General features: G+C 34.3%; 1 protein-coding gene across 12 annotated transcripts in view; it reads right to left on the reverse strand.

The window, feature by feature from the left end:
- Positions 1-834: 834 nt before the first annotated feature.
- The window catches only part of C9orf72 (C9orf72-SMCR8 complex subunit), a 47202-nt gene continuing 24853 nt past the window's right edge, over positions 835-23183 (reverse strand). For 11 of the 12 annotated variants that reach the window (XM_020973024.2, XM_078152843.1, XM_020973029.1 and 8 more), the window contains 9 exons: positions 19265-19324; positions 18096-18191; positions 17105-17169; positions 16501-16573; positions 14549-14665; positions 12154-12389; positions 10157-10214; positions 3256-3365; positions 835-3162 (listed from right to left, as the gene is read on the reverse strand). In XM_020973024.2, the coding sequence (XP_020828683.1) occupies positions 2976-3162; positions 3256-3365; positions 10157-10214; positions 12154-12389; positions 14549-14665; positions 16501-16573; positions 17105-17169; positions 18096-18191; positions 19265-19324 (1002 nt within the window). In that variant the 3' untranslated portion in view covers positions 835-2975. Of the gene's footprint in view, positions 3163-3255; positions 3366-10156; positions 10215-12153; positions 12390-14548; positions 14666-16500; positions 16574-17100; positions 17170-18095; positions 18192-19264; positions 19325-23183 lie in introns of those variants that run through there. The other variant, XM_078152844.1, reaches the window with a different exon arrangement.

Raw genomic sequence — 23183 nt, forward strand, 5'->3', positions numbered from 1 at the left:
ATCACTGGCAATGCTTTCTGGGTTCCTTTTGGCGGTACCTTTTGTTTCCACATGAATCATCATCAGTGGTGAGTATGGTTTGTTTGCAACTTTGCTCTTCCTATCTTACAGGGTTATTGTGAAAGGAAATAACATATGAAAGCATTTTATGAAGTGCAAAGTCTTATACAAATGTAATGCACATAAAAAATGTGTTTTAGTGATTTTTAGTAGCTTGTATAAGAACTCTGGTACAAACTGTAGATAGCTACAACACTACCAACGGATATTTATTGAGCAAAAATAAAAGTAAGTTACAATAATCTTATCAATGATATAGCCATCTTTTAAGTTTTAGATAACTTTCTAACAATGGAACTAACCATGTATTAAAAACAAACCAATTTCAGGACCCCAGACAGAATTCTGACAGAATTTTCCTTTTAGAGAATGCTCACAAACATGTAGAGAGAAGACTACTGCACAGCCAGAGGTTCACAGGTTCAGAGCTAGAAGGAGATTTAAGGAATCTTATAAAGCAGTTTGCACCAGGCAGTGTACCACTCAGTTAACATACTAGAGATGAATGCTATGCAAAACTTAAAAATTTTATATGACCATTAAACTAACAGTGCCTACTCAGTAAAACTGGGAAACTGGGGTTGTTGGAGGCAAAGAAATTGGTTTTGGATGACCTCAAAATACAATGTTTCCTTTTAAGAAACAAGAAGCTAATTAAACAAGAAACAAGTAGCACAGATAGCCTACACTGGATACTTGAACTACAGGCTCAATCAGCTTTCCAGAGACCTAAGTACTGATAACACATTAGAAAAAATAATTGTCAGACAAAAATAATTTCAAAGACATTTTATTCAAAATCTTCCTGCCTGGAAAAACAAGATATACAACATAGAATCTGCACATGCTCTAATAACTTATTTCACTGTACATTATGTATTCTATACAGACAACCCAGTATTTGAACAACAATCCAGCATTTAAATTAAGAATCAAGGCTTTGAGTGAGCTATGGGACACTGCAGTTCGTAGTGTCTATTGATTATTCAAAGCTCTGAGCTATAGTGCATTATGTATTTAAATCAATGTTCTGCCTGAAAAATCAAGATTCTGATAGCTGTTATTTGTGGTGAGAAAAAGCTACTAACCGTAAAACAAGATGAATCTTTTTGGGTATAATTTTCTTGGAAAGGAGTGTCTACACAAAAATTATCCTTTTATTTCTCTTCTAAATATTAATTCTTTTCACTATTTCTAGTACAATTTAAAATGGAAAGATTTTCTTGGGCACTGGCACAGTGTTCATGCCAATAATATTCTTCTGAATATAAAAACATGTTAATCCTATATCTAACAGTAGGGCCCAAAATATGAAGGGAATCAAACAATATCTAAGTTCTGTCAAATCTATTCTTCAGGATGAAGATGTTCTGAATATGTAGAATGTGGAAAGCATTCCCAATAAGGTATGATGGACTTAAATGTGGCCTGAGATTATCCTTTCCAATATATGCAATTTAGAAATGTATACTTTATTTCCTTTTCAATTAAATTTTTCCACTTTTTAAAGTGGAAAAATGGTCTCAAGAGGAAAAACAAATTACTTTATGAGGCAAGGGAATCTCCCACAATACCCTTTAAGAAAAATTACAATAAAGGGCTTTCTAAGAATAAAAATTAAAGTGTTACTGGAGATCCAAACAACAATACAATTGTGCATGATGATACCTCTGGGCTCTGGGGGTAAGAATAAAGGCAAAGAAAATGGTAGCACCACAAAGCTAATATTTCAATGACTGTAATATAAATTATAAACTGGCAAAATCCCAAGTCCTCTAAAGCAATTATACCATTCATTTAAAGTTGTTAGTCAGAATGCTTCTTACAAAAAGAAAACTCATCCACCCTTAAAAAAAATGGAACAACAAAAATACTTGCTTTTCCCCATTTGATCCAGAAAAAATACAAACCTCTTATGAATTTGGCCTCAAAAATATAAGCAGGTAGAAAGAAATAGCTCTCAGTGATCACAAAGGTTTCTACTAATGCATTTTGACACAACTTTTTACAATTTCAGAGCTACAGTGACTGCAAAATCAGATCAATATAAGCATATACAAAGGGAAAATCAAATTATTTTTTGAACGTTTTATACTCTCCCTCAAATTTTTACTTTCAAGGAGGAAAAGACATAAATGTTTTTAGTCTGGCTCTTAACAAAGAAAAATCCTTTGTTAAAAAGTTCATAAGAGCAATTTAAATGTAAATTTCAAATACTCATATTTTGTTCATAGTTCAATTAGCCTGGACAACAAAATGAGAAATACAGGGTAGTCCACGACATTCAGGGAGTCTGAATGTTATTTGGCGTTTCAATAAGGTTTAATGACTAAGTTTTAAAGTAGCATCTAACCATTACATAGTTATAATAATTGCTTGATCAGTATTTTTATTTCTAAAGTTTAAATTATGTTCACCTTTCCCTTTTGTTTCATAAATGATTCTGGTAAACTGCTCTGATTTTCAAATAGTTGATCTATAGAATACAAAGTATTATAGCAACCTAATACCCCACCCCAGAAAAATAATTTGGAAAACAATTAAAGAACTTTTGAAAAGTTAACACAAAACCTTCTGAGATGAATTTAAATCAAATATTTGTAAGGTTCTGAAGATAGCAGCTATGGTCAAATTTATGTATCATCCTAACATTAAAGAATATTTATTGTAATTGTAAACAAAAGGCTATTCGAAAAAAAAGTGCGTGTCAAAAAAAGTACCCATTTGTAATGATATAGCCGATAAAGTAATTATAAAATACTTTTATCTCATAAGACTGTAGTATCATAATTTTTAGCTCAAAGCACAGAGTAGAGCTTTGGAAGCATGACCAAAACAATGATGTTTTTCATAACACTAATTTTCTTTGAGCAGCACTCACTAGTATGATGAAATATACTTAAAAGGTTACACTTTTAAAATGTCATTAGCACATCCCGTTCTTGCACACTAGTGTAGAAAGGTCTTCCAAAGATAAAGGAATGTAGGCCTGGTTTGATTTTCTCAGCTAAAGCCATTATTATGTTAAGATCGCCCTCTGCTGTTAAATCGAGATCTATCTTCAAGTTTCGGAGAGATTTAAATGGCTTTTTTCCCTTCTGCCTGAAAATTATAAGGAAAAATCCAGTTACATTATAGAAAAGCTCACCTGAAAAAAAGTAAATTTATCCTCATCCTACCAGAAGTTTTACTTACGTATCATCCTCTATGTATTTTATTAGCGTTAAGGCTTTTCTATGAAGGACAAGTAGAAACTGTGCAAGAAAAGTACTTCTCAGAGACAAACCAGGTTTCAAATGAAAAACCTATAGGAAAAACAATGGAATTTTATGAGTAAACAAAGTTACTCTAAAAACTACCACTTTCACATTTATGTTTCTTCCAGAATTCTTTCCATAAATCCATGTCCACCACTTAATGTGGCTCCATTATGCTTTTGCAGTGACTATGACGGAGTAGTAGCATTTCTTTGAGCATTTATAAGCATTAACTTTAGTATTGGTACTCTAAGCATGAGATCTTTGTCTAAGGACCAACAAATTTATATTCTGAAACTAAAACATACCAATATTGACATTTTCATTCTAAAAGAGAAAGGCAAAATGTAGTTGCAGATAAATGGATGATGGCTCACACACACTCCTTGGAGAGGCAAAGAAAGTGGGGGAGCTGGTTTCATTGTGTACTCAGAGACAACAGGAAAAACCACTTTAGAGGACATTTGATCAACTTTTTTTACAGTGCTTATGACAAGCATAAACAAAATAATATGAAGATAACTGCAGCATATGTGTTAACCTTTGTTGCAGAGGATGAAGATATAAAAAAAAAATTTCTAGTTGGTCAAAGTATTATCAAAAAACGATAGCAACTTATCATGAGAATAATACACTATGACCAAGTAGTATTTATATGAGGAATGCAGGGCTGGTTCAATATTAGGAAAACTATCAGCATAATTGACCATATCAACAACAAAACTAACAGAAATCATTATGATTATATCAATAGATGCAGAAAAAGATTTTGACAAAATACAACACCCATTCCTATTAAAATACAGAGCATAAGAATAAATGGAGTCTTCCTTCAAATGATAAGCAGCATTTACCTATGTAATCATCAAGCATTCTATGTAATGGGGATAAGCTAGAAGCATTTCCAATAAGATCAAGAGTGAAACAAGGATGCCCATTATCACTGTTACTGAATATGGTACTAGAAACGTCAGCTCAGGCAATAAAAGAAGAGAAAGAAATTGAAGGAATTAGAATAGGCAAAGAAGAAACAAAGCTATCACTCTTTGCAGATGATATGATGATATACTTAGAGAACCCTAGAAAATTAAGTAAAAAACTACCTGAAATAATAAACAACTTTAGCAAAGTTGCATGATACAAAATAAACACATATAAATCATTGGCATTTCTATATATTACCCCAACAGCAAGATACAGAAAGAGAAATTCCATTTAAAGTTACTGCAGATATTATAAAACATATGAGAGTCAAAACAACCCAGGAACCATATGAAGACAATTACAAAACACTTTTCACACAAATAAAGTCAGATCTAAATAACTGGAAAAACATTAGTTACTCATGGATAGGCTGAGCTAATACAATAAAAATGATAATTCTACCTAAATTACTTTACTTATTCAATGTCACACCAAACTACCAAAAAAATACATTTATAGAGCTAGAAAAAATAATAAAATTCATCTTAAATTGTATTTAAGATCTTAAATTGTTTTATTAATTGTATTAGCAGCAATCATTAAAACTACTTGGTACTGGTTAAGAAATAGTGTGGCAGATCAATGGACTAGGTTAGGTACACAAGACACAGTAGTCAATGATTATAGTAATCTACTGTTTGATAAACCCCAAGACTCCAGCTTCTGGGATAAGAACTCACTATTTAACAAAACCTGCTGGGAAAACTGGAAAATAGTATGGCAGAAATCAGGCATAGACCAACATCTTACACCATATACCAAAATATAAAGTCAAAATGGGTAAACAATTTAGATATAAAGGCTAATGCCATAAGCAAACTGGGAGAGCAAGGAATAGTTTATCTGTCAGATTTATGGAGAATGGAAGAATTTATGATCAAACAAGAGATAGAGAAAAGGTTTTGTACAAACAAAGACACTGCAACCAAGATTAGGAAGGAAGGAGAAAACTGGGAAACAATTTTTACAACCAGTTTCTCTGATAAAGGCCTCATTTCTAAAATACATAGAGAACTGAGTCAAATTTATAAGAATACAAGTCATTCCCCAATTGTTAACTGGTCAAAGGATATGAATAGGAGTTTTTAGATGAAGACATTAAAGCTATCTATAGTGATATGAAAAAATGCTCTAAATCAGTACTGGGCAGAAAAATGCAAATCAAAACAACTCTGGGGTACCCCATCACACCTATCAGATTGGCTAATATGACAAAACAAGAAAATGATAAATGCTGGAAAAAACGTGAAAAAATTGAAACACTACTGCATTGTTGGTGGAGCTGTGAACTGATCCAGCCATTCTAGAGAACAATCTGGAACTATGCACCAAGGGCTATAAAACTGTGCATAGGCTTTGACTCAGCAATACTACGTCTAGGGCTATATCCCAAAGAGATCATAAAAATGGGAAAAGGACCCACGTGTACAAAAATATTTATAGCAGCTCTTTTTGTGGTGGCAAAGAATTAAAAGTTGAGGGGATGCCCATCAGTTGGGGAATGGCTGAAAAAGCTGTGGTACATGAATGTAATGGAATACTATTTCGCTGTAAGAAATGATGAACAGGCAGACTTCAGAAAAACCTGGAAAGACTTATTATATGATCTGATGCTGAGTGAAGTGAGCAGAACCAGAACATTGTACACAGCAACAGCCACACTGTGTGATGCCTAACTTTGATAGACTTATCTTTTCTTAGCAATGCAAAGATCTAAGACAACTCCAAAAGACTCACAATGGAAAATGTTGTCCACATCTAGAAAAAGAACTATGGGAGTCTGAATGTAGATATCTGTTTTCTCTCTCTTTTTTTTGTTTCTTCTTTCTCGTGGTTTCTCCCATTGGTTCTAATTCTTCTTTACAACATGACTAATGTGAAAATAAGTTCAACATGACTGTATATGTTGAGCCTATATCAATTTACATGCCGTTTTGGGGTGAGGGAGGGGAGAGATGGTCAGAAAATTTGGAACTTAAAAAAAGAAAAGAACTATATGGTTTTCAAGATAATCAACTTTTATACTTGTGTCTTTGATATGAAAGTGGGTACAAAAGATCACAGAAAATGTCGGAAAATACCATTCAGGTTAGAAAATCACAGAAGTCAAAAAGGCTTATAGACTTATTCAGGAAACTTAAGCCTAAGTAACATGAATACTTTCATCCAGAGAGTGATATAAAGTATAAGATATATCAAGTACTGGGTGGAAATATGATCCAATGGAAAGAGCACTGACTTTGGATTCAGAGGATGTGGGGTTTAAATTCTGTCTTAATACTATCTGTGTGACCCTAGGTAAGTCACTTAACCTCAGTAGGCCTCAGTTTCCTCATCTGTAAAATAAGAGAAATGCACTAGTTGGCGTCTGAAGTCTCTTCCTCCCTTCTAGTTCTATATCTGTGATACTAAGAACATCACAAAAAAATTAAACCATTATTTTAGGTAAGAAATTACTAGTTATTGACTTGGGAGTTATCAGAATCAGTTTTCCGTGAGCAGACTTGTCTGAGCAAAGATAAAAATCAGTATCAGATTACAATGAGAAAGATAAGATGATATTGGGTACAACTGCAACAGCCTTGGCCTGACCTATTTAAATGAACTACTGATGATAAAAAATGTAAAAAGAGATTGTGCCTGATTATCACCATTCATTGCAGAAGTGTAATTGACTATAAAGCAGTCATCAAAAGAAGCAAGTCAAAAGGAACCTAGAAATCCCTATTATTCCTGGTCTTGTCAACTTTAGGTAATTCGTGATTACTAAAGAAGCTATTTTAGTATAGTGATAGGCTTTACAAAACACCTACTAATACTTTAGATGTGGTAAGGAAAGTTACAAAGATCATATTTTACTATAACCAACAGATATTATTTATTGCCTAAAGTCAATGACAAAATCACTAATAATCACCTCAGCAAACACTTCCAATATTTTGATGGATGTGTATCTCATTAATATATGTACTCTTCCAAAGCACAGAAAGAAATTCAACCTAGTGTGACTTTGTATCATAGGGAGTTTACATAATGTCTTGATACTATATAGTTACCAATGGATCATGAAAACTGTTCATTGCTTATTCTTTGTTTCTGCTAACTGTCACCTCTTTTTTCTTGGCATAAATCTATCATTGGAAGATGATATACTTTACACCACTTCTACACAATTCCTCATTTGGAATATGTTATAGTCTATGCTCATAGTACCTCTACACTGACTTTTGAGAGAAAGAGCCTCAATTTTTATTCCCTGAGACTTGTATTACATGACTTATAAAAAGATGAAAGAAGTATGAAGGTCATTAGAAACACTACACATTTCACTAAGGTAATTCAGCACGTTCTCCTCTTCTTTGACTCCATGGGTAGTTCATTGCTCATCTGCAGTGTATGTATATATGAAAGTAATATATGGACTGGCCAGCCATGTAGTCTCCAAGCCTTTTTTTTTTTTTGCTAGGCAGTGGGGTAAAGTGACTTGCCCAGGGTTACACAGCTAGTTTCAAGTGTCTGAGGCAGGATTTGAACTCAGGTCCTCTTGACTCCAGGGCTGGTGCTCTATCCACTGTGCCACCTAGCTATCTCTAAGCCTTTTTTTAAAAAAGTATATATCCCTGTCAATAAAAAACGTTTGTACATGTACTCTATGTATTTTCTTATTCGTAAATTATATACATGTACTATTGTATAAAGTACAATGGATCCAAAAGGGCCTCTTATATGTCAAAATCATTCAAGATTCCTTGAATGATGTAACAGCAGAAACAAGGCATAGGCAAGGAGACATTCTTGCCAAATATACCCTCATAATGCCAAGGACATGGAAATGTTGACCATAGAGTCCAAATGGAAGAGGAAGGAGTTCCTGTGGATAACTAGATCCTCCAGATAGCTCTGATTTACACATGACATTGGTCTGACACTGTGCAAAGCCTTCTAAATGAGATCAATAATCACTCAAGAGTTTAGTCTAACTATTCACTTGGGAAAAGTTGAGTAAAAAAAGGGCCAAATGGATTGGGACAAAAGTCATCAACTTTATTGTGAATAAGTCAACAGGTATCTGAATGCCATAAATTTCTAAAGCTGTCAAAAGGACAACAAATAGACTATTCAGAATAACTCTGTAAACATTTTTATAATGATATATTTTCTCATCAATGACAACTGACCTACATTTGAATTTCCAATTTTGCAATATGAGGAAAGTGAAATGGTGCTGAAGATAATGAAATCAGGAAGAATGGCTGATCTTGAAAACATTAAGTTAACAGTCCTAAAAGACCTTGCAGTAATGGGGCTGCTAGGTGGCGCAGCGGATAGAGCACCAGCCCTGAAGTCAGGAGGACCTGAGTTCATCCAGCCTCAGACCAAACACTTGACACTTACTAGCTGTGAGACCTTGGGCAAGTCACTTAACCCCAACTGCCTAAAATTTAAAAAAAAAAAAGAAAGGAAAAAAAAAGACCTTATAGTGAAAGGAAAATATTAAAGAAACAGGAGAGTGGGAAGTGGTGAGAAGGACTATATTACTCAATGAACTTAATCAAATGAACTTTAATAATTACCAACTGAAATGCCTTTCTCATTTTGTGAGACTGGTCTACATATTACACACACACACACACACACATACACACGTATATATATATAAGGAATCTTTGAAAATATAAAAGGGAACAGGCAGCTTTTAAAAAGTGTTCTATGACAGACCCTATCTTTTCTGTCAAACAACTGACTGAAGATGGAAATGACTGAGACTCCATCATGTTTGCTTGCTGATTCTACCCCCAAAATTGATTTGACAGAGCAAAAGAGAGCCTTTAAAATTCTTCTCCAACAAAGTTTCTAATGCATATTACAATCAGAGAAGATTCTTTTACCTTTCTTTCATCCCTAGCACTTAGAACAATGCCTGGTGCATAATAGGTGCTTAGTAACTGCTTGCTGAATGATTCTCCCTTCACATTATCTCTTGCTTCTCTCTTTCTGTCTCTTTCCTCAATCTAATTCAAGCCCTTATGAACTCTTTCGTGGATTACTGTAATAGCCCTGATGGGTCCACTTGCCTCAAGTCTTTCCCTTCTCCAATCCATCCTCCAGAGAGCTGTGAAAGTAAATTTCCTAAAGCACAGATCTGATCAAGTCACTTGTCTGCTTGATAAACTCTAGGTGTTCCCTCTTACGTCTAGGGATAGAATCCAAAGACATTTAAAACATTTACACCGTGACTCAAACCTTTTTACCTTTTTTAATGCATTAAATGGTCCAGTTGAACTGGTCTTGGTATTCTTCAAACAGAACACTTTCCTTCCATCTCATGCCTTTTCCCACTCTGTTATCTTATTATTTTTTAATTTTGTATTTATTTATGTGTGTATATGTTATTTCTCCCCCACATATGCAAGCTCCTTGAAGACAGGGACAATTTCATTTGTTATCTTTATATTCCCATAACCTATCACAATGCCTGGCCCATAACAGGTGGTTTAACCAGGAAAAATCTAGGGTAAGAAACCTACTTACATGTCTACTTAATTATTTCAATTGAATCAAAAGCCAGTAATTTTTAGCATTATAATCTATAGTCAGTGTGTCTGTAATTAAAACACATAACAGTAGATGTGAGAACACCAGTTTTTTCATAATTCTCTACAGGTTTTCCAGTAGTACTGAAGAATAAAATCAGTTTGATGCTATTTAGAAAGAACAACATTAAAAATACAATTTCAGTTTGCAATGGATGATATAACAAAGATAATGGAAGCCTACATTAAATAAGAAAATACTTTAGCCTATATTAAATAAGAAAATACTTTATTCTTGTTGATTTCCAATTCAACTATTACCTGATCCAGGAAGGCTTTTACTAGTGTGTCTCTGTGTAGGACATCTTGAAAAACATTCCTGGGAAGACAGCATAAAGACAGAATATAAATCAGACTGTTAAAAAATGGTAACAAAGAGAAATAGCTCATGGATGGTAGGAAGAGAAAAGAAATCTAGTTTTTAGGAACTTAACCTGATTTATAATCTGTAATTTAAGGGACTTATTTCCCATAGAAACTTTCAGGTCAGTTCATTTTCTTCTTTCTACTAGCGTCAAATCACTACTTGGATTACTATAACTTGTCTCTGAAAACAGAGACCATCTCTAAAATATAGGCAGTTAATTAAAGTAATCATTGGTTCTAACAACCTATAAATAAATTTGCTCATATAAATTAGTAACTCTTTATAATCAGGTTCGGGAAGGAAATAATGTGAAATAAGGAGTGCAAAGGAAGACTGACATGGTACTATAGGACAGGGTACTGGGATTTCTTTAACATAACATAACTTCAACTATCCCTATATTTCTGTTAGGGTATGTTTGGGGAGTATGATCAACTGATGTATATTATGAAAATTAGAGAGTAAAATATCCTCCACCTTGGCTTATACCTGGCTAAGAAATCAGGAAAATATTTTACTCTTTTTCAATGAATTTATCAGAATCCAGTTAGACTCAGGTCAGAAAGGGAGCATTTAATAAAGAGTAAGAAACTAAAAGAAAAAGAAAAGTACTAACAAAATGGGAGTATGGATTAAAAGTCAGGGTGGTAGGGAGAAAAATAACATCAGCAGAAGTAATAGGAGAGTATGTCAGATTCACTGTAGTCTAGAAAATAACAAAGCAGAGAAGTGAGAGGTTTGCAGACATGTTGGCAGAAGAAAAGTGACTGAGTAGCAAAATTAGCACTTCTCATGCTTGGCTGTATAGTTCAGTGGTTTACTTAGATATCGGTATTTTCATTTCTAAGACACTAGGTAGCACTAGGTAGGTGTCTTAAGGCAACCTGATAAACTGAATCAATTACTGATACTACTTTAGGGAAACTGCAAGAAACACTGGAGCTAAAACAAAGTGTGCTCTTATTTGTCTGCTGGTCTCAATGAAAGCTGTATATGAGATAAGGGGTCAATGAGATGGTGATTAAGTTCTGCACTTTCTATGTCTACATCTTAGACATCAGTGCGCTATTTTGCCAGGTCAATCATAGTGACATGGAATAACATTACTGTAGCTCTACACTTCCTGACATGAGTAAATGGAGAAATCATTTTTCTGGATAAGTTTTCAGGTAACCTGAACTTGAATCTTCTTTCTTTCCATTATCGCTGGTCTAGACAATTTAATCCGATGAACAGTTGCATTCATAAAGAAAATGATAACATCTGAAAGATTAAAAGATGAAAGCTATACTGTAATTCTCTTATTTTCAGTGTTATTTAGATTTTCTCCATGATGGTCATTATCATCTATTTTCAGAGTCACCATTTTTCTACTTGGGAAAAAAATACTCAACCTACAATTTCACAATCATGGATTTTCATTTAACTTAAAAGCCATATCCTATAATGGGAATGAGTAAAATGGTACACAAAAAATAATTCACTGTAAAATACAAAAAAAGAGCCTCAGCGCTACACTTATTTATTGCAATGTATTTTGCATTATGTCCAGAGTATATTGCATGCTTTCTTCAGGATAAAAATAGCCAGAATTCAGTCTTTTTGTTTATTTACCAAGCTAATTAAATTAATATTAATACTACTGTCATTTCAAAGGGCTAATTTGAACCATTCAAGGGGTAAAAAAAAGACAATGATAACAGGAAAAACAGGTCCATTTAACTTAGAAAATGTTCCTTCAAACATCATTAATCATGTTCCTTTTCTTTTGAACACATTATTTGAATTTTATGCATTTAGATTCTAAATTCTAGCATTCTAGCACACAAGTTAATAATTACGTTTGTGGAGATAGAGCAATATTGAGTATAATTTGGAAGCCATTACATACAAATCGGGAGTGAAGTTTTCATCTGTATAGATAATTGTATCCTGAGCCACGTCTTCTTCTGAAGTGGCTCTCCAAAATGCAGTCAGCTCTGATCTCATGTAACGACGCTGGTTATAAATATGTTCGTGACAGGGTGGCATCTGTTTCACTGTATTAACATCCACATCTATGTGTGTAGTGGGATATGGGGCATACATGACTTGTCGGAAGGGCAGCACAAAACTTCCAGTGGAATCCTGTCACAATAAAAGATAAATTAAACTTACTACGAAAATTTTAGATAAATTTCCCATGCTTTCAGATTTTTTCAGCATTGTGATTTTCCCCTGTTCTATAAAATATTCATAAATAAACATGATGACAAAATTTTCCAAACTTTCAAAGAGCTACCAAAAAAGCCTATTATACTTCTTTTTAGTTACGACTCCCATTTTTGAAAAATTATCTTTTTCTAAGATAACTCAAGGGGCAGCTAGGTGGCGCAGTGGATAGAGCACCTGTCCTGGAGTTGAACCTAAGTTCAAATCTGACTCAGACTCATTTAGCTGTGTGACCTGGCCAAGTCACTTAACCACGACTGCCTTGCAAAACAAAACAAAACAAAACAAACAAAAACAACAACAAAGATAATTCCAACCATGCTCTTTCCATATCAATTCCTTCCATCACACCCCAAATCCTTAATATTTAACTTATTAATAGATGAGGCTTTTTTTCTCTTACATGATGGAAACTGACACAAAGAGCAAGGGCGCTACATTATGCCTCAGAAGGCCTAGATGCACTGTCTAGATGCCTGTGGAAAAGTCACTTTGCCTCTCTAGAGTCAGGTTTTGATTGCAAACATTCATTCACTCATTTAGCAATTACTGAATTAATATACTAAACTAAGCATTGTGGGGGATAAAGATATTATTGGATCAGGGGATTCAGAGCAGGAAGTAGTGTTACAATTCATCTGGACCAGTCCCCTCATTTGACAGATGAAGAAATGTAAGCCCTAAGAGTTTTAAGAGACTTCACCAAGATCAAACAACTACTAAGTAGGAAAAAAAAATATATCCAGGTTCTCTGTCTCCAAATGCAATGGTCTTTTCTTTATACCATGCTGCTTCTTGTCCTCTATGGTCTGGTGGAAGGGTTAGCCTATTTATGCAACTAACCATAATACAATAAGAAGGACAAAGTGAGGTATAAAATAGGGTGTGGGTGTGGGTGTGTTGTTAGATGGGATTGAGACCAGGGAAGAAACAGCAACTGATTCAACCTTGAAGAATGAGCAGGAATTGGGCAGGCAGAGATACACAGAAAAGAGAATAGATCAAATGATTTCTGAGGTTTCTTCCAGCTCTACAAGTCCTATGGTTTTATGATCAGGAGAGGGTACTAAAGAAAGACCATTAAATCTTTCAACTGATTACTTTCCAAACGTGTATGTATTTTTATATTTTGATAAATTTGTACAAATCAAGTTTGTGGTTTTATTGTTCCCAAGAAGTAGTCACCATTTAAGTTCTGTCATTGTGAGTACCCAGTGTGATGCTTGTAAAAGTTTCCATGTCGGATAGGCACAATGTTATATATGCATTTGTTCTTTATCCTTCCCCTTCCCCTCTTTTTTTTTTAATTTTCCTTTGTTTGCATCCTCAGGAAAGCAACCCTAGGACAGAATAAAAGTCTCAGAACAATATACAAGTTGTTACTTTATATCTTATTGATAATTTCACCACAGTAAAAAAGATTCCAAGCAATAAACAATGGTACTGCATCTCTGATTATTCTAGTGTAATTAAGCATCCAAATAATTACTTCAAAATTTAGGTCTTTGGTCCTTTATTGTTCACTCTATCCTTGAAATGCAGAAAAAGAGAAGTGAAATAATTTTAAAAATACAAAGAAATTAAAATTTATATAGTAAACAGCTTTATTTTCTGTTAATATTCAAGGTGGTATAAACTTAGAAATAGCAAAACTACTTAAGTTTGCTCAAGAAAAAAAATGAAATTTTCCAATTTAAGCTGTGTAAATTAATGGAAATTTTCTTTCAAATCAAAGAAACAAAAATGAATTTACTTTTGTAATAGTTTTTGCAACCTGGGTATAACAAAAACACTGAGTAGTTATATGCGGAGTACTGATAGTGGAGGGAGCATACCGTGGTGTTCCACTGACTGTACAATCAACATATCCCAGGACATATACTTTAGGCTGGGAATAGTGGTTTTGTAGAGACTACATTCCCTGCAATACATTCCACAATGAAACAAACAAACAAACAAATAAATTAATAGATTTTTAAAAAATTTATATCCTAACACATAAAATAGTACATATTTTTAGTGAGTTTCCAAAATGATTTGGGATTTCATTTTGTAGAAAAGGGCACAGGCTGTACCTTGAGAAGACCCTGTACAAATAATCCGGATTCATATTTAAATGAAGACTCATTCCTACAAAGTCTGGAGCACTTTCGTTCTGAAGGAGTCAGAAAAAGGCACAACGTCCTCACTATCTGTAAAACAAGAGGATTTCAACAGGAAAAAAAATATAAATATAATAAAAAGGCCACTGGTTCACTAAAGAAAGAAATCTTGACTAGAGATTTAAGTTTTATTTACTGATAAATCCAAAAAGAGTACTATGTTTCCAATACTTCAGTCTACTTCCAAGTTGCCTCACCTGCCGTGGCAAATTCATTTCAGAAAAATGAAATTTTCTAGAAATATATAGCAAAGCTAGGTACATTGAAAGATCACTTCTGAGATTTATGCGAGTAAAATTCAACTAAAAGGACCACTAAAGGGCTAATCTGGTCCAATGCTTTTTATAGTAGTGAAATTTTGTTCTATCAAATTTGGTTGAAAAAAATGGGCCACTGGCTAGGATTTGGAAATTTTTGTTGTGAAAAAGTTACTGGAGCATGTTTTAGGCAGTTGACAGGGAGGTGTTATTTCTGCATGGTTTTAATAGCCATAAAAAAATAACTCAGTGGGTTATTTCATTTCATTATTTTCAAAATGTTTGAACTGACTAATATATATTGGTTCATTGACTGGTACTATAGAGAGTTTTAATAGTTCCATTAGCTTCCATTTCCACTGGCTTGCTCAAGTCATGAAAGGATGTGAGAGCCCTTGTCATCTGGGCTTGTTCTGAGATTTTCTGGAAACACTCTTTTCGTGTTTCTTTTGGGCAAGCAAAGGTTGTACTCCCAAAGGAAATTTAAAAGGATTATGTTGAAACTCTCCTGATTCAGCTTAACATAGTGCCTGGCACACAGCAAGCACTTAATAAATGGCTGTTGACCGATCTCTGCTGGTGCATTCTCTCTCAGATTACCTTATATCTAATTACTCTCAACAGGCAATCATATAATACTACTTTGCATTTATTCTATTTTTATGTTTTCTGTATAGACTTATATAAGTCTTTAATGTCTCATATTAGAATATCAGCTATTGTAGTATTTCATTCACTGTATTTAAATCCCTGGTTCCTGTCACATCATAGCCCCATAATACTTGACTGACTTAGGGGGCAGCGAGGAGGCACAGTGGATAGAGCACTGGCCCTAAAGTCAGGAGGACCTAAGTTCAAATCAGGACTCAGACCAAACACTTGACACTTACTAGCTGTGTGACCTGGGCAAGTCACTTAACCCCAACTGCCTAAAAACAAAAACTTGCCTAACAAAAAAAAAAAGTAGGAAGATATGTAAAATGTAAAACAATATATTTCTAAACCAAATATGAATACCTGAATTATTAGTGTGATTTTCTTCTTCCATTATTACAAATAAGCAACTCTGAAAATGACTAAACTAATAGATTTGATCCTTTTGTTCACTTCATTAGAATAAGAGGGAATGAGGGCAATCATAACAGCAATGATGCTATTTACACCTCAATTCTCCTCTGAGAATGTACAGGATAGATTAATTTTGGGCTCAAAGAAGTAGAAAAAAAGATGAGATGGAAGTGGGAAAGAGTAAGGAGAGAATTAAAAAAAAGAATTAGAATGAGAGAAAGAGGAATGCAATAGGAGGGGGAGGAAATGTAAACGGATAAAGTAGAAGAAAGTATGGTAAAATGTCTCTGACTATAAAAAAAATCTTAATTGCATTTATGTAATTTACATAGTCAAGTAAAAATGATTTTTATGAAATGTCAAATTGCAAATGGAAATGACTTCTCACTTTTTGTCAGGATACATGATAGCAATTTGGTCAGACACTGTTGTTTCCAAATGCTTTTGCAACACATTAAATCCTATCTTTAAATTACTGTATGTAATATACTGACAATACTAAAGATTCTAATACAAGGCACTGAATGTAAAGTGACTCACCTTATTCACTTTATCTGCACTGCTGCCTACTACTATAGAACAGCCGCAGGTCTGCAGGTGGGAGCTAATGGCACTGTAAGTTAAATGAAGATTTACTACCTAAATAAGACAATTTTACACATTGAAAATCAAACAAAAAGCAAACCATAAAAATTCTTTAATAGAAAAAGCTTTAAATCATGATAAAATCCAAGGCTATAGTGTAAAATCCTGTTAACTACTGCTGAGATAATGTCATGTCCACTTTTGCCATTATATGGACTTACAGTTCTGAAATTTATGTGGATGGTGATTTAACGGGAAGATTATTAATTTATATAAGATTGATGATACAACAAAGAGGCCACAGAAGGTACTGACCCAACTACTAATTGAGAGTCAGGCCTTAGAAATCTTACTTAATGCTTCTGTACCTCAGTTTCTTCTACCAAACTGTGAATAATCAAAAGACATAATAAGGATCAAATAAAAATATGGAGAAAATAAATATGGAGAGAAATAAGGGTGGTTTTTCCATCCTATTTTTTTCATCACCAAGATCTACATAGCTTGACATTATATACTAAAAACTAGTTGGCTTTTATGAAATGAACAAAATTCTTACTTGAGAAGGAAACCTTCATGGCAACTATCCCCAATGTCATCATCATTTAGTACTGTATCACCTATCTAAAGTGCAAAGAAAATAAATTAACCAGGTTAGAACATAATATGGAAAGAATTTTTTTTGTCCCTAAGATTTTAATCCAACATTTAGCAGATTGCACAGTACATAAATGCTTTAAAAATGCATGATTAAATTTTGTGGCATGAAGGTTTAAAAGAACATACTGTTGTCATTGCTTTGAATCAAAGAAAGCCATGAAATAATCACTTCTACATTTACCAGTAAATCAGAAGCATGTTTGTGAAAGCTGGTCCTGCAGGTTAAATGAAGTTCCATAAACATAGCTGACTCTTTCAGTTCTTAACCACATCCAAAGAAAGACAGTCTGACAGCCCTTAAAACTCAGAGTTAGATCAACAAGAGTAACAATGGGTGTTCCCACACTGTCCTGTTTGGCTTCTTAGTGGTACTGCACTAACCAACCAAAGATTCTGAAATTACTACTCTTTAAAAGCTTAAAAGATACTCCGAAATTTGAGAACAAAAATCTGCTAACTAAGAAGATTCAGATAAAAATCATCTGCACAGATTTAAACTGAAAAGTGCTTAATGTAGACTCTGAACAATAACCAAAGTGGCTGATTTATCCTAATTACTAAAGGACACTACAAATGTCTGTCTATATATACCATAAAGTCCACAAGTGAACTCTAACATAATATCTGAATTGTACACTATCATTATAAAAACAAGTATTATATTATTAGAACTTTTGTGTTCCCAGAAAGTATGAGTGGTAAAGTTAATATATCTAATATAATACAAAAATGATTAATTTACATTGGTCAATTTAATTGCTAGAGACTTTTCTCCTTACAAAGATACTGCTTAATGTTAATAGTCTATCATCGGTATTTGTTAATTAAAAGGTTTGCTAAATATGAAAAGGTACCACCGCTTTGACTTCACAATACAAATATGAACTTACATCTATTTCCTCGGGAACACTGTGTGATTTCATAGATGAAAGGAGTTCCATTACAAGAATAACCTCTCCAGTGAGCATTGGAATAATGCTCTGACCCTACACAATAAAGTAAAATGAGGTCAAAAAAGACACGCAAAACAGGAAGATCTTGGTAATGAAACTACTAACAATGAAAGCAAGGGATAAATGAGGTTTTCTAGGATGGTGAGATAGCAGGAATACAAAAAACAATGCTTTCATTTGGTAGAAATGCTTGACAACATTAAAAAGAGCCAAATAAAATGAGCTTCCCACTCAAGGTTTTTAAAGGTTTATGTGCTAATCGAAGATATTTTAATTTTTCCAGCAACTAAATTTGTCACACCCTGCCAACTATGGCTTATCATACACTGCCAAACGTCATTATATGAACAGCCTGGTTTAAAATTAATATTTCTAATTTATTACTTGAGATATAAAAAATTAATTAAAAGGACATCTACTGCTTTTCACATTTTATAGCTACGGAAGCTAAAAGACAGCATAATCTGTAAATCTTTTTATCAGTAATTTCAAATAGTGAAGCCTGGACTCATACCAGGACCTTTATGCTGCTAATAAAATATTCTTTCTACAAACAAAAGGAAGCTTACACATAATCACATGAATTTTAAGAATGAAGAAATTATCCTCTGTCTCAAGATAACATTTCTCATTAGTACAGGTCAAAGCTAGAGTTTTCAAATATGCTTCCTCTTGAACCAAAGGGAAACATTTGTCTTTTACCATGTCTCAGACATTTAATGTAATTGGTCTCAGCTGTGGGGATTTGGGCCCTGCCACTGAACAAATTATCTAAAACTTACCCCACAGAAACAGAAGAATAAAGGTGGCAAAGTGTTCACCTGTGGTTGATATTATTCCCATACTGATTGTCCCACCCCTCCCCACTCTTGATCTATGTCTTAGATTCCACTTTATGGGTAAAATGATTGGATAGATTCCTTTAGTTTTGTAGAAATTGCTTAATTTTTTTCCCCACCAAGGTTCTTTTATGATTCCTTTAAGCTCACTAATTAAATTTACTATTAATTAGGTCAATCAAAAGAACCAGCAGCACCCCACCCCCCTTCCCCACACACAAACTCTTTAGTAACACTAGCATTTGATGGTATATACATTCTTCTTACCTGATCTTCCATTCTTTCTGTTCCTTCTAATACAATCTTCTGGACATTCTCTTGCCTTTCCTGGGCAAAAAAGTGCTTAATTTAGAGCAGTGTTAGTATTTTTATATTCATATAAACAAAGGTCAATTGATAAATTATTTTAGGTGAAATTTCACTTCATAAATTCTCAGAGACTGACATGAATGATTTCCCTTTCTGGGCACAAATGGGAGGTTATAAGGGACTATGACTTATACTTTCTTAAATGAACAAGATAAAGTTAGATCTAACAGATATGGCTGAATAGTGAAAATCAACTCTTAAGAAAAACAAAACAAAACAAAAAAACGTGTTTTCCTTTGTCATCTAGCGATTTAGTAAAAAAAAAAAAAGATTTAGTAAAACTGTAAGGAACTTTACAAAGTAAAAATACAAACTCATATCACTTCCCATCCCTCACTGAGCTTCCAATCCACTACTTCTAGTGAGGGAGTTGGAATACTTCTTACTCTCTGCTGCCATTTCTAGACTCCTTCCTCTACCATCATAATTCAGCAATTTCTTCTCCCCTTTAGGGTCCACACTATTCAATTAATTGTCTAACAGTATAAGGGATTAAGAAAAGGCGGCAAGAATACATGAAAGAACTATGTAAGAAAGATCTAAACATCACTGATAACCATGTAGTGTGGTTACTGATCTACAGCCATATATCTTGGAAACAAAGTCACGTTAGTCTTAGGAAGCATTGCTAACAATAAGGATAGTGGAGGTGATGGAATTCCACCCGAGCTATTTAAAATTCTAAATGATGATGTTATTAAAATTCTGCCAGCAAATCTGGAAAACTCAACAGGGACCACTGGATTGGGAAAGATCAATTTGTGTCCCAATCCTAAAGAAGGGCAATGCAAGAAATGTTCAAATAATCAATTGTACTCATTTCACATGCCAGCAAGGTTACACTTAAGATTCTACAAGCTAGGCTTCAGTAATACTGAGAATTTACCAGAAGAACAGGCTGATTTTCAAAGAGGCAGAGGAACTAGAGACCAATTGCCAACATTCATTGGATTATGGAGAAAGCAAGGGAGTTTCAGAAAAAACATCTACTTCTGCTTCACTGGCTACACTAAAGCCTTTGACTGTGTGGATCGCAACAAAATGTGGAAAGTCTTCAAAGAGATGGGAGTACCAGATCATCTTGTTTGTTTCCTGAGGAACCTGTATGCAGGCCAAGACGGCAGTCAGAACCAGCATGGAACAACTGATTGGGTTAGGGTTGCAAAAGGAGTAGGACAAGGCTGTATATTGTCACCTTATCTAATTAACTTTTTTGCAGAATACATCAAGTGAAATGCCAGGCTAGACGAATCAAAAGCTGGAATTAAAGTTAACATGACAGAAAAGGAAAATGATAAATATTAAAAAGAATGTGGAAAAATTGGGACTGATGCAACCATTCTGGAGAGCAATTTGGAACTATGCCCAAAGAGCCATAAAATTGTGCATACCCTTTGATCCAGCAATACCACTAGTAGGTTTGTAGCCCAAAGAGAGCACAAAAAAGGGAAAAGGACCTATGTGTACAAAAATATGTATAGCAGCTCTTTTTATATGAATGTAATAGAATACTATTATGCTATAAGAAATGACGAGCAAGTATCCCAAAGAGATCATAAAAACAGGAAAAGGATCCACATGTACAAAAATATTTATAGCAGCTTTTTTGTGTGGTAGCAAAAAATTGGAAATTGAGGCATCCCGCCCATCAATTGGGGAATGGCTGAACAAGTTGTGATATACGAATGTAATGGAATATTATTGTGCTATAAAAAATGATGAGCAGGTAGACTTCAGAAAACCCTGGAAAGACTTGTATGGACTGATGTTGAGTGAAGTGAGCAGAACCAGGAGAACACTGTACACAGTAACAGCTACACGGTGCGATGACTAACTTTGATAAACTTAGTTCTTCTTAGCAATGCAAGGATCTAAGACATCTCTAAAAGTCTCATGATGGAAAATGCTATCCACATCCAGAGAAAGAACTATGGAGTTTGAATGCTGACTGAAGCATACTATCTGCTCTTTTTTTTTTCCTTCTGTTTTGTTTTGCTTCTTCCTTCTTGTGGTTCCTCCTATGGGTTCTAATTCTTCTTTACAAATATGTTTAATAGGAATGTATATATAGAGCCTCTATCAGATTCTATGGCATTTTGGGGAGGGAGGTGGAGAAAATTAAAAACTCAAAAGTTTATGGAAGTGATTGTTGAAAACTAAAATTAAATAATTTTTAAAAAATGACAAGTAAGTGGAGTGATCTCAGAAAAATGGATCTGATGAAAAGTGAAGTGAGCAGAAACAGGAAAACATTGTACACAGTTATCAGCGACATTATGCCATGATCAACTATGAACAACTTAGCTCTTCTCAGCAACACAATGATGTAACACAATTCCTGAAGACTCATGATAGAAAATGCTATCCACATTCAGAGAATGAACTGATGGAGTCTGAATGCAAATCAAAGCATATTACTTTCACTTTATTTTTTTCGTGGTTCTTTTGGACTGTTTTTTTTTTCATAACATGACTAATATGAAAATGTTTTACAGGATTGTACATACATAACCTATACCATTTTAGGAAGGGATTGGTGAAAGAGAGAAAATTAGGACTCAAATTTTTTTTTAAAAAATGAATGCTAAAAAATATCTTTACATGTAACTGGAAAAAATAAAAAAAGAAATATTAACAATCTCAGATATGCAGACAATGCTACTCTGATGGCAGAAAGTGAACTAGAATTAAGAAGCTTCTTGATGAGGGAAAAGAGGAGAATATAAAAGTTGGTTTGAAGCTTAACATAAAAAAAAAATAAATAAAATCACGGCAACTGGTCCCATCACGTCCTGGCAAACAGGAAGAAAAGAAATGGAAGCAGTGTCAGATTTTATATTCTTGGGCTCAAAGACAACTGCAGAAGGAGACTGCAATAAGAGACTGCAGTCTCCTGCAGTTGCCTGCTCCTTGGCAGGGAAGCTATGACAAATCAGAACACACTAAAAAGCAGAAACATCACTTTGCTGACAAAGGTCCATATGGCCGAAGCTATGGTTTTTCCAGGAGCAATGTATGTCTGTGAGAACTGGACTATAAGGAAAGTTGTGCCCTGCAGAATTGATACTTTCAAATTATGATGCTGGAGAAGACTCTGAGAGTTCCTTGGACTGCAAGGAAGTCAAATCAGTTAACACTTAAAGAAATTAATTCAGACTATTCACTGGATGGTCAAATACTGAAGGTAAGACTTAAATACTTTGGCCACATAGTAAGAAGGACTCACCAGAAAAGACCCTGATATTGGGAAAGACTGAAGGCAAAAAGAGATGGGAATGGCAGAGGATGAAATGGACTAATGGTGTCATAGAAGCAACAAACATGAGCTTGGACAGACTTCAATATAGTGGAGGATAGAAGGGCCTGGTGTGCTACAGTCCACAAGGTCATGAAGAGTCGAACATGACTGAGCAATAACAACAAATCTAGATTCTGGAGGGTATTATCTATCGACACCCCAGGACATTCTCCTTCCTTCATCCCTCAGTGAGGTCAGTGTCTGCTGGGCTCCCAGTCCTCCTCTGACTTTAATTCCTGCCCTCAGACTAGGGGCCTTAAATGTATATATTGTTGATGCTGTTAAATTCCTTAACTTCCAAGTTCTTGAATCTACTAAATTCCCATTATTTCCTTCCTCCTCCTCCTCCACTCTTAACTCAAGCTGCACACAGGCAGTGAAACCCTTGAACTTGTCACTACCCATAAGTGTTCCCTTTCCACGTTCATGAACTCTGGGACTCTTTTATTTCATGATAATCTTTAGTCATTCCATCTTTCCCTATGCCTTATGACCTCCAACCCTATTCAACCTCACTGT

Source organism: Phascolarctos cinereus, unplaced genomic scaffold, assembly GCF_003287225.1.
Source record: "Phascolarctos cinereus isolate Bilbo 61053 unplaced genomic scaffold, phaCin_HiC Scaffold_4;HRSCAF=312, whole genome shotgun sequence".
NCBI classification, from domain to species: Eukaryota; Metazoa; Chordata; class Mammalia; order Diprotodontia; family Phascolarctidae; genus Phascolarctos; species Phascolarctos cinereus.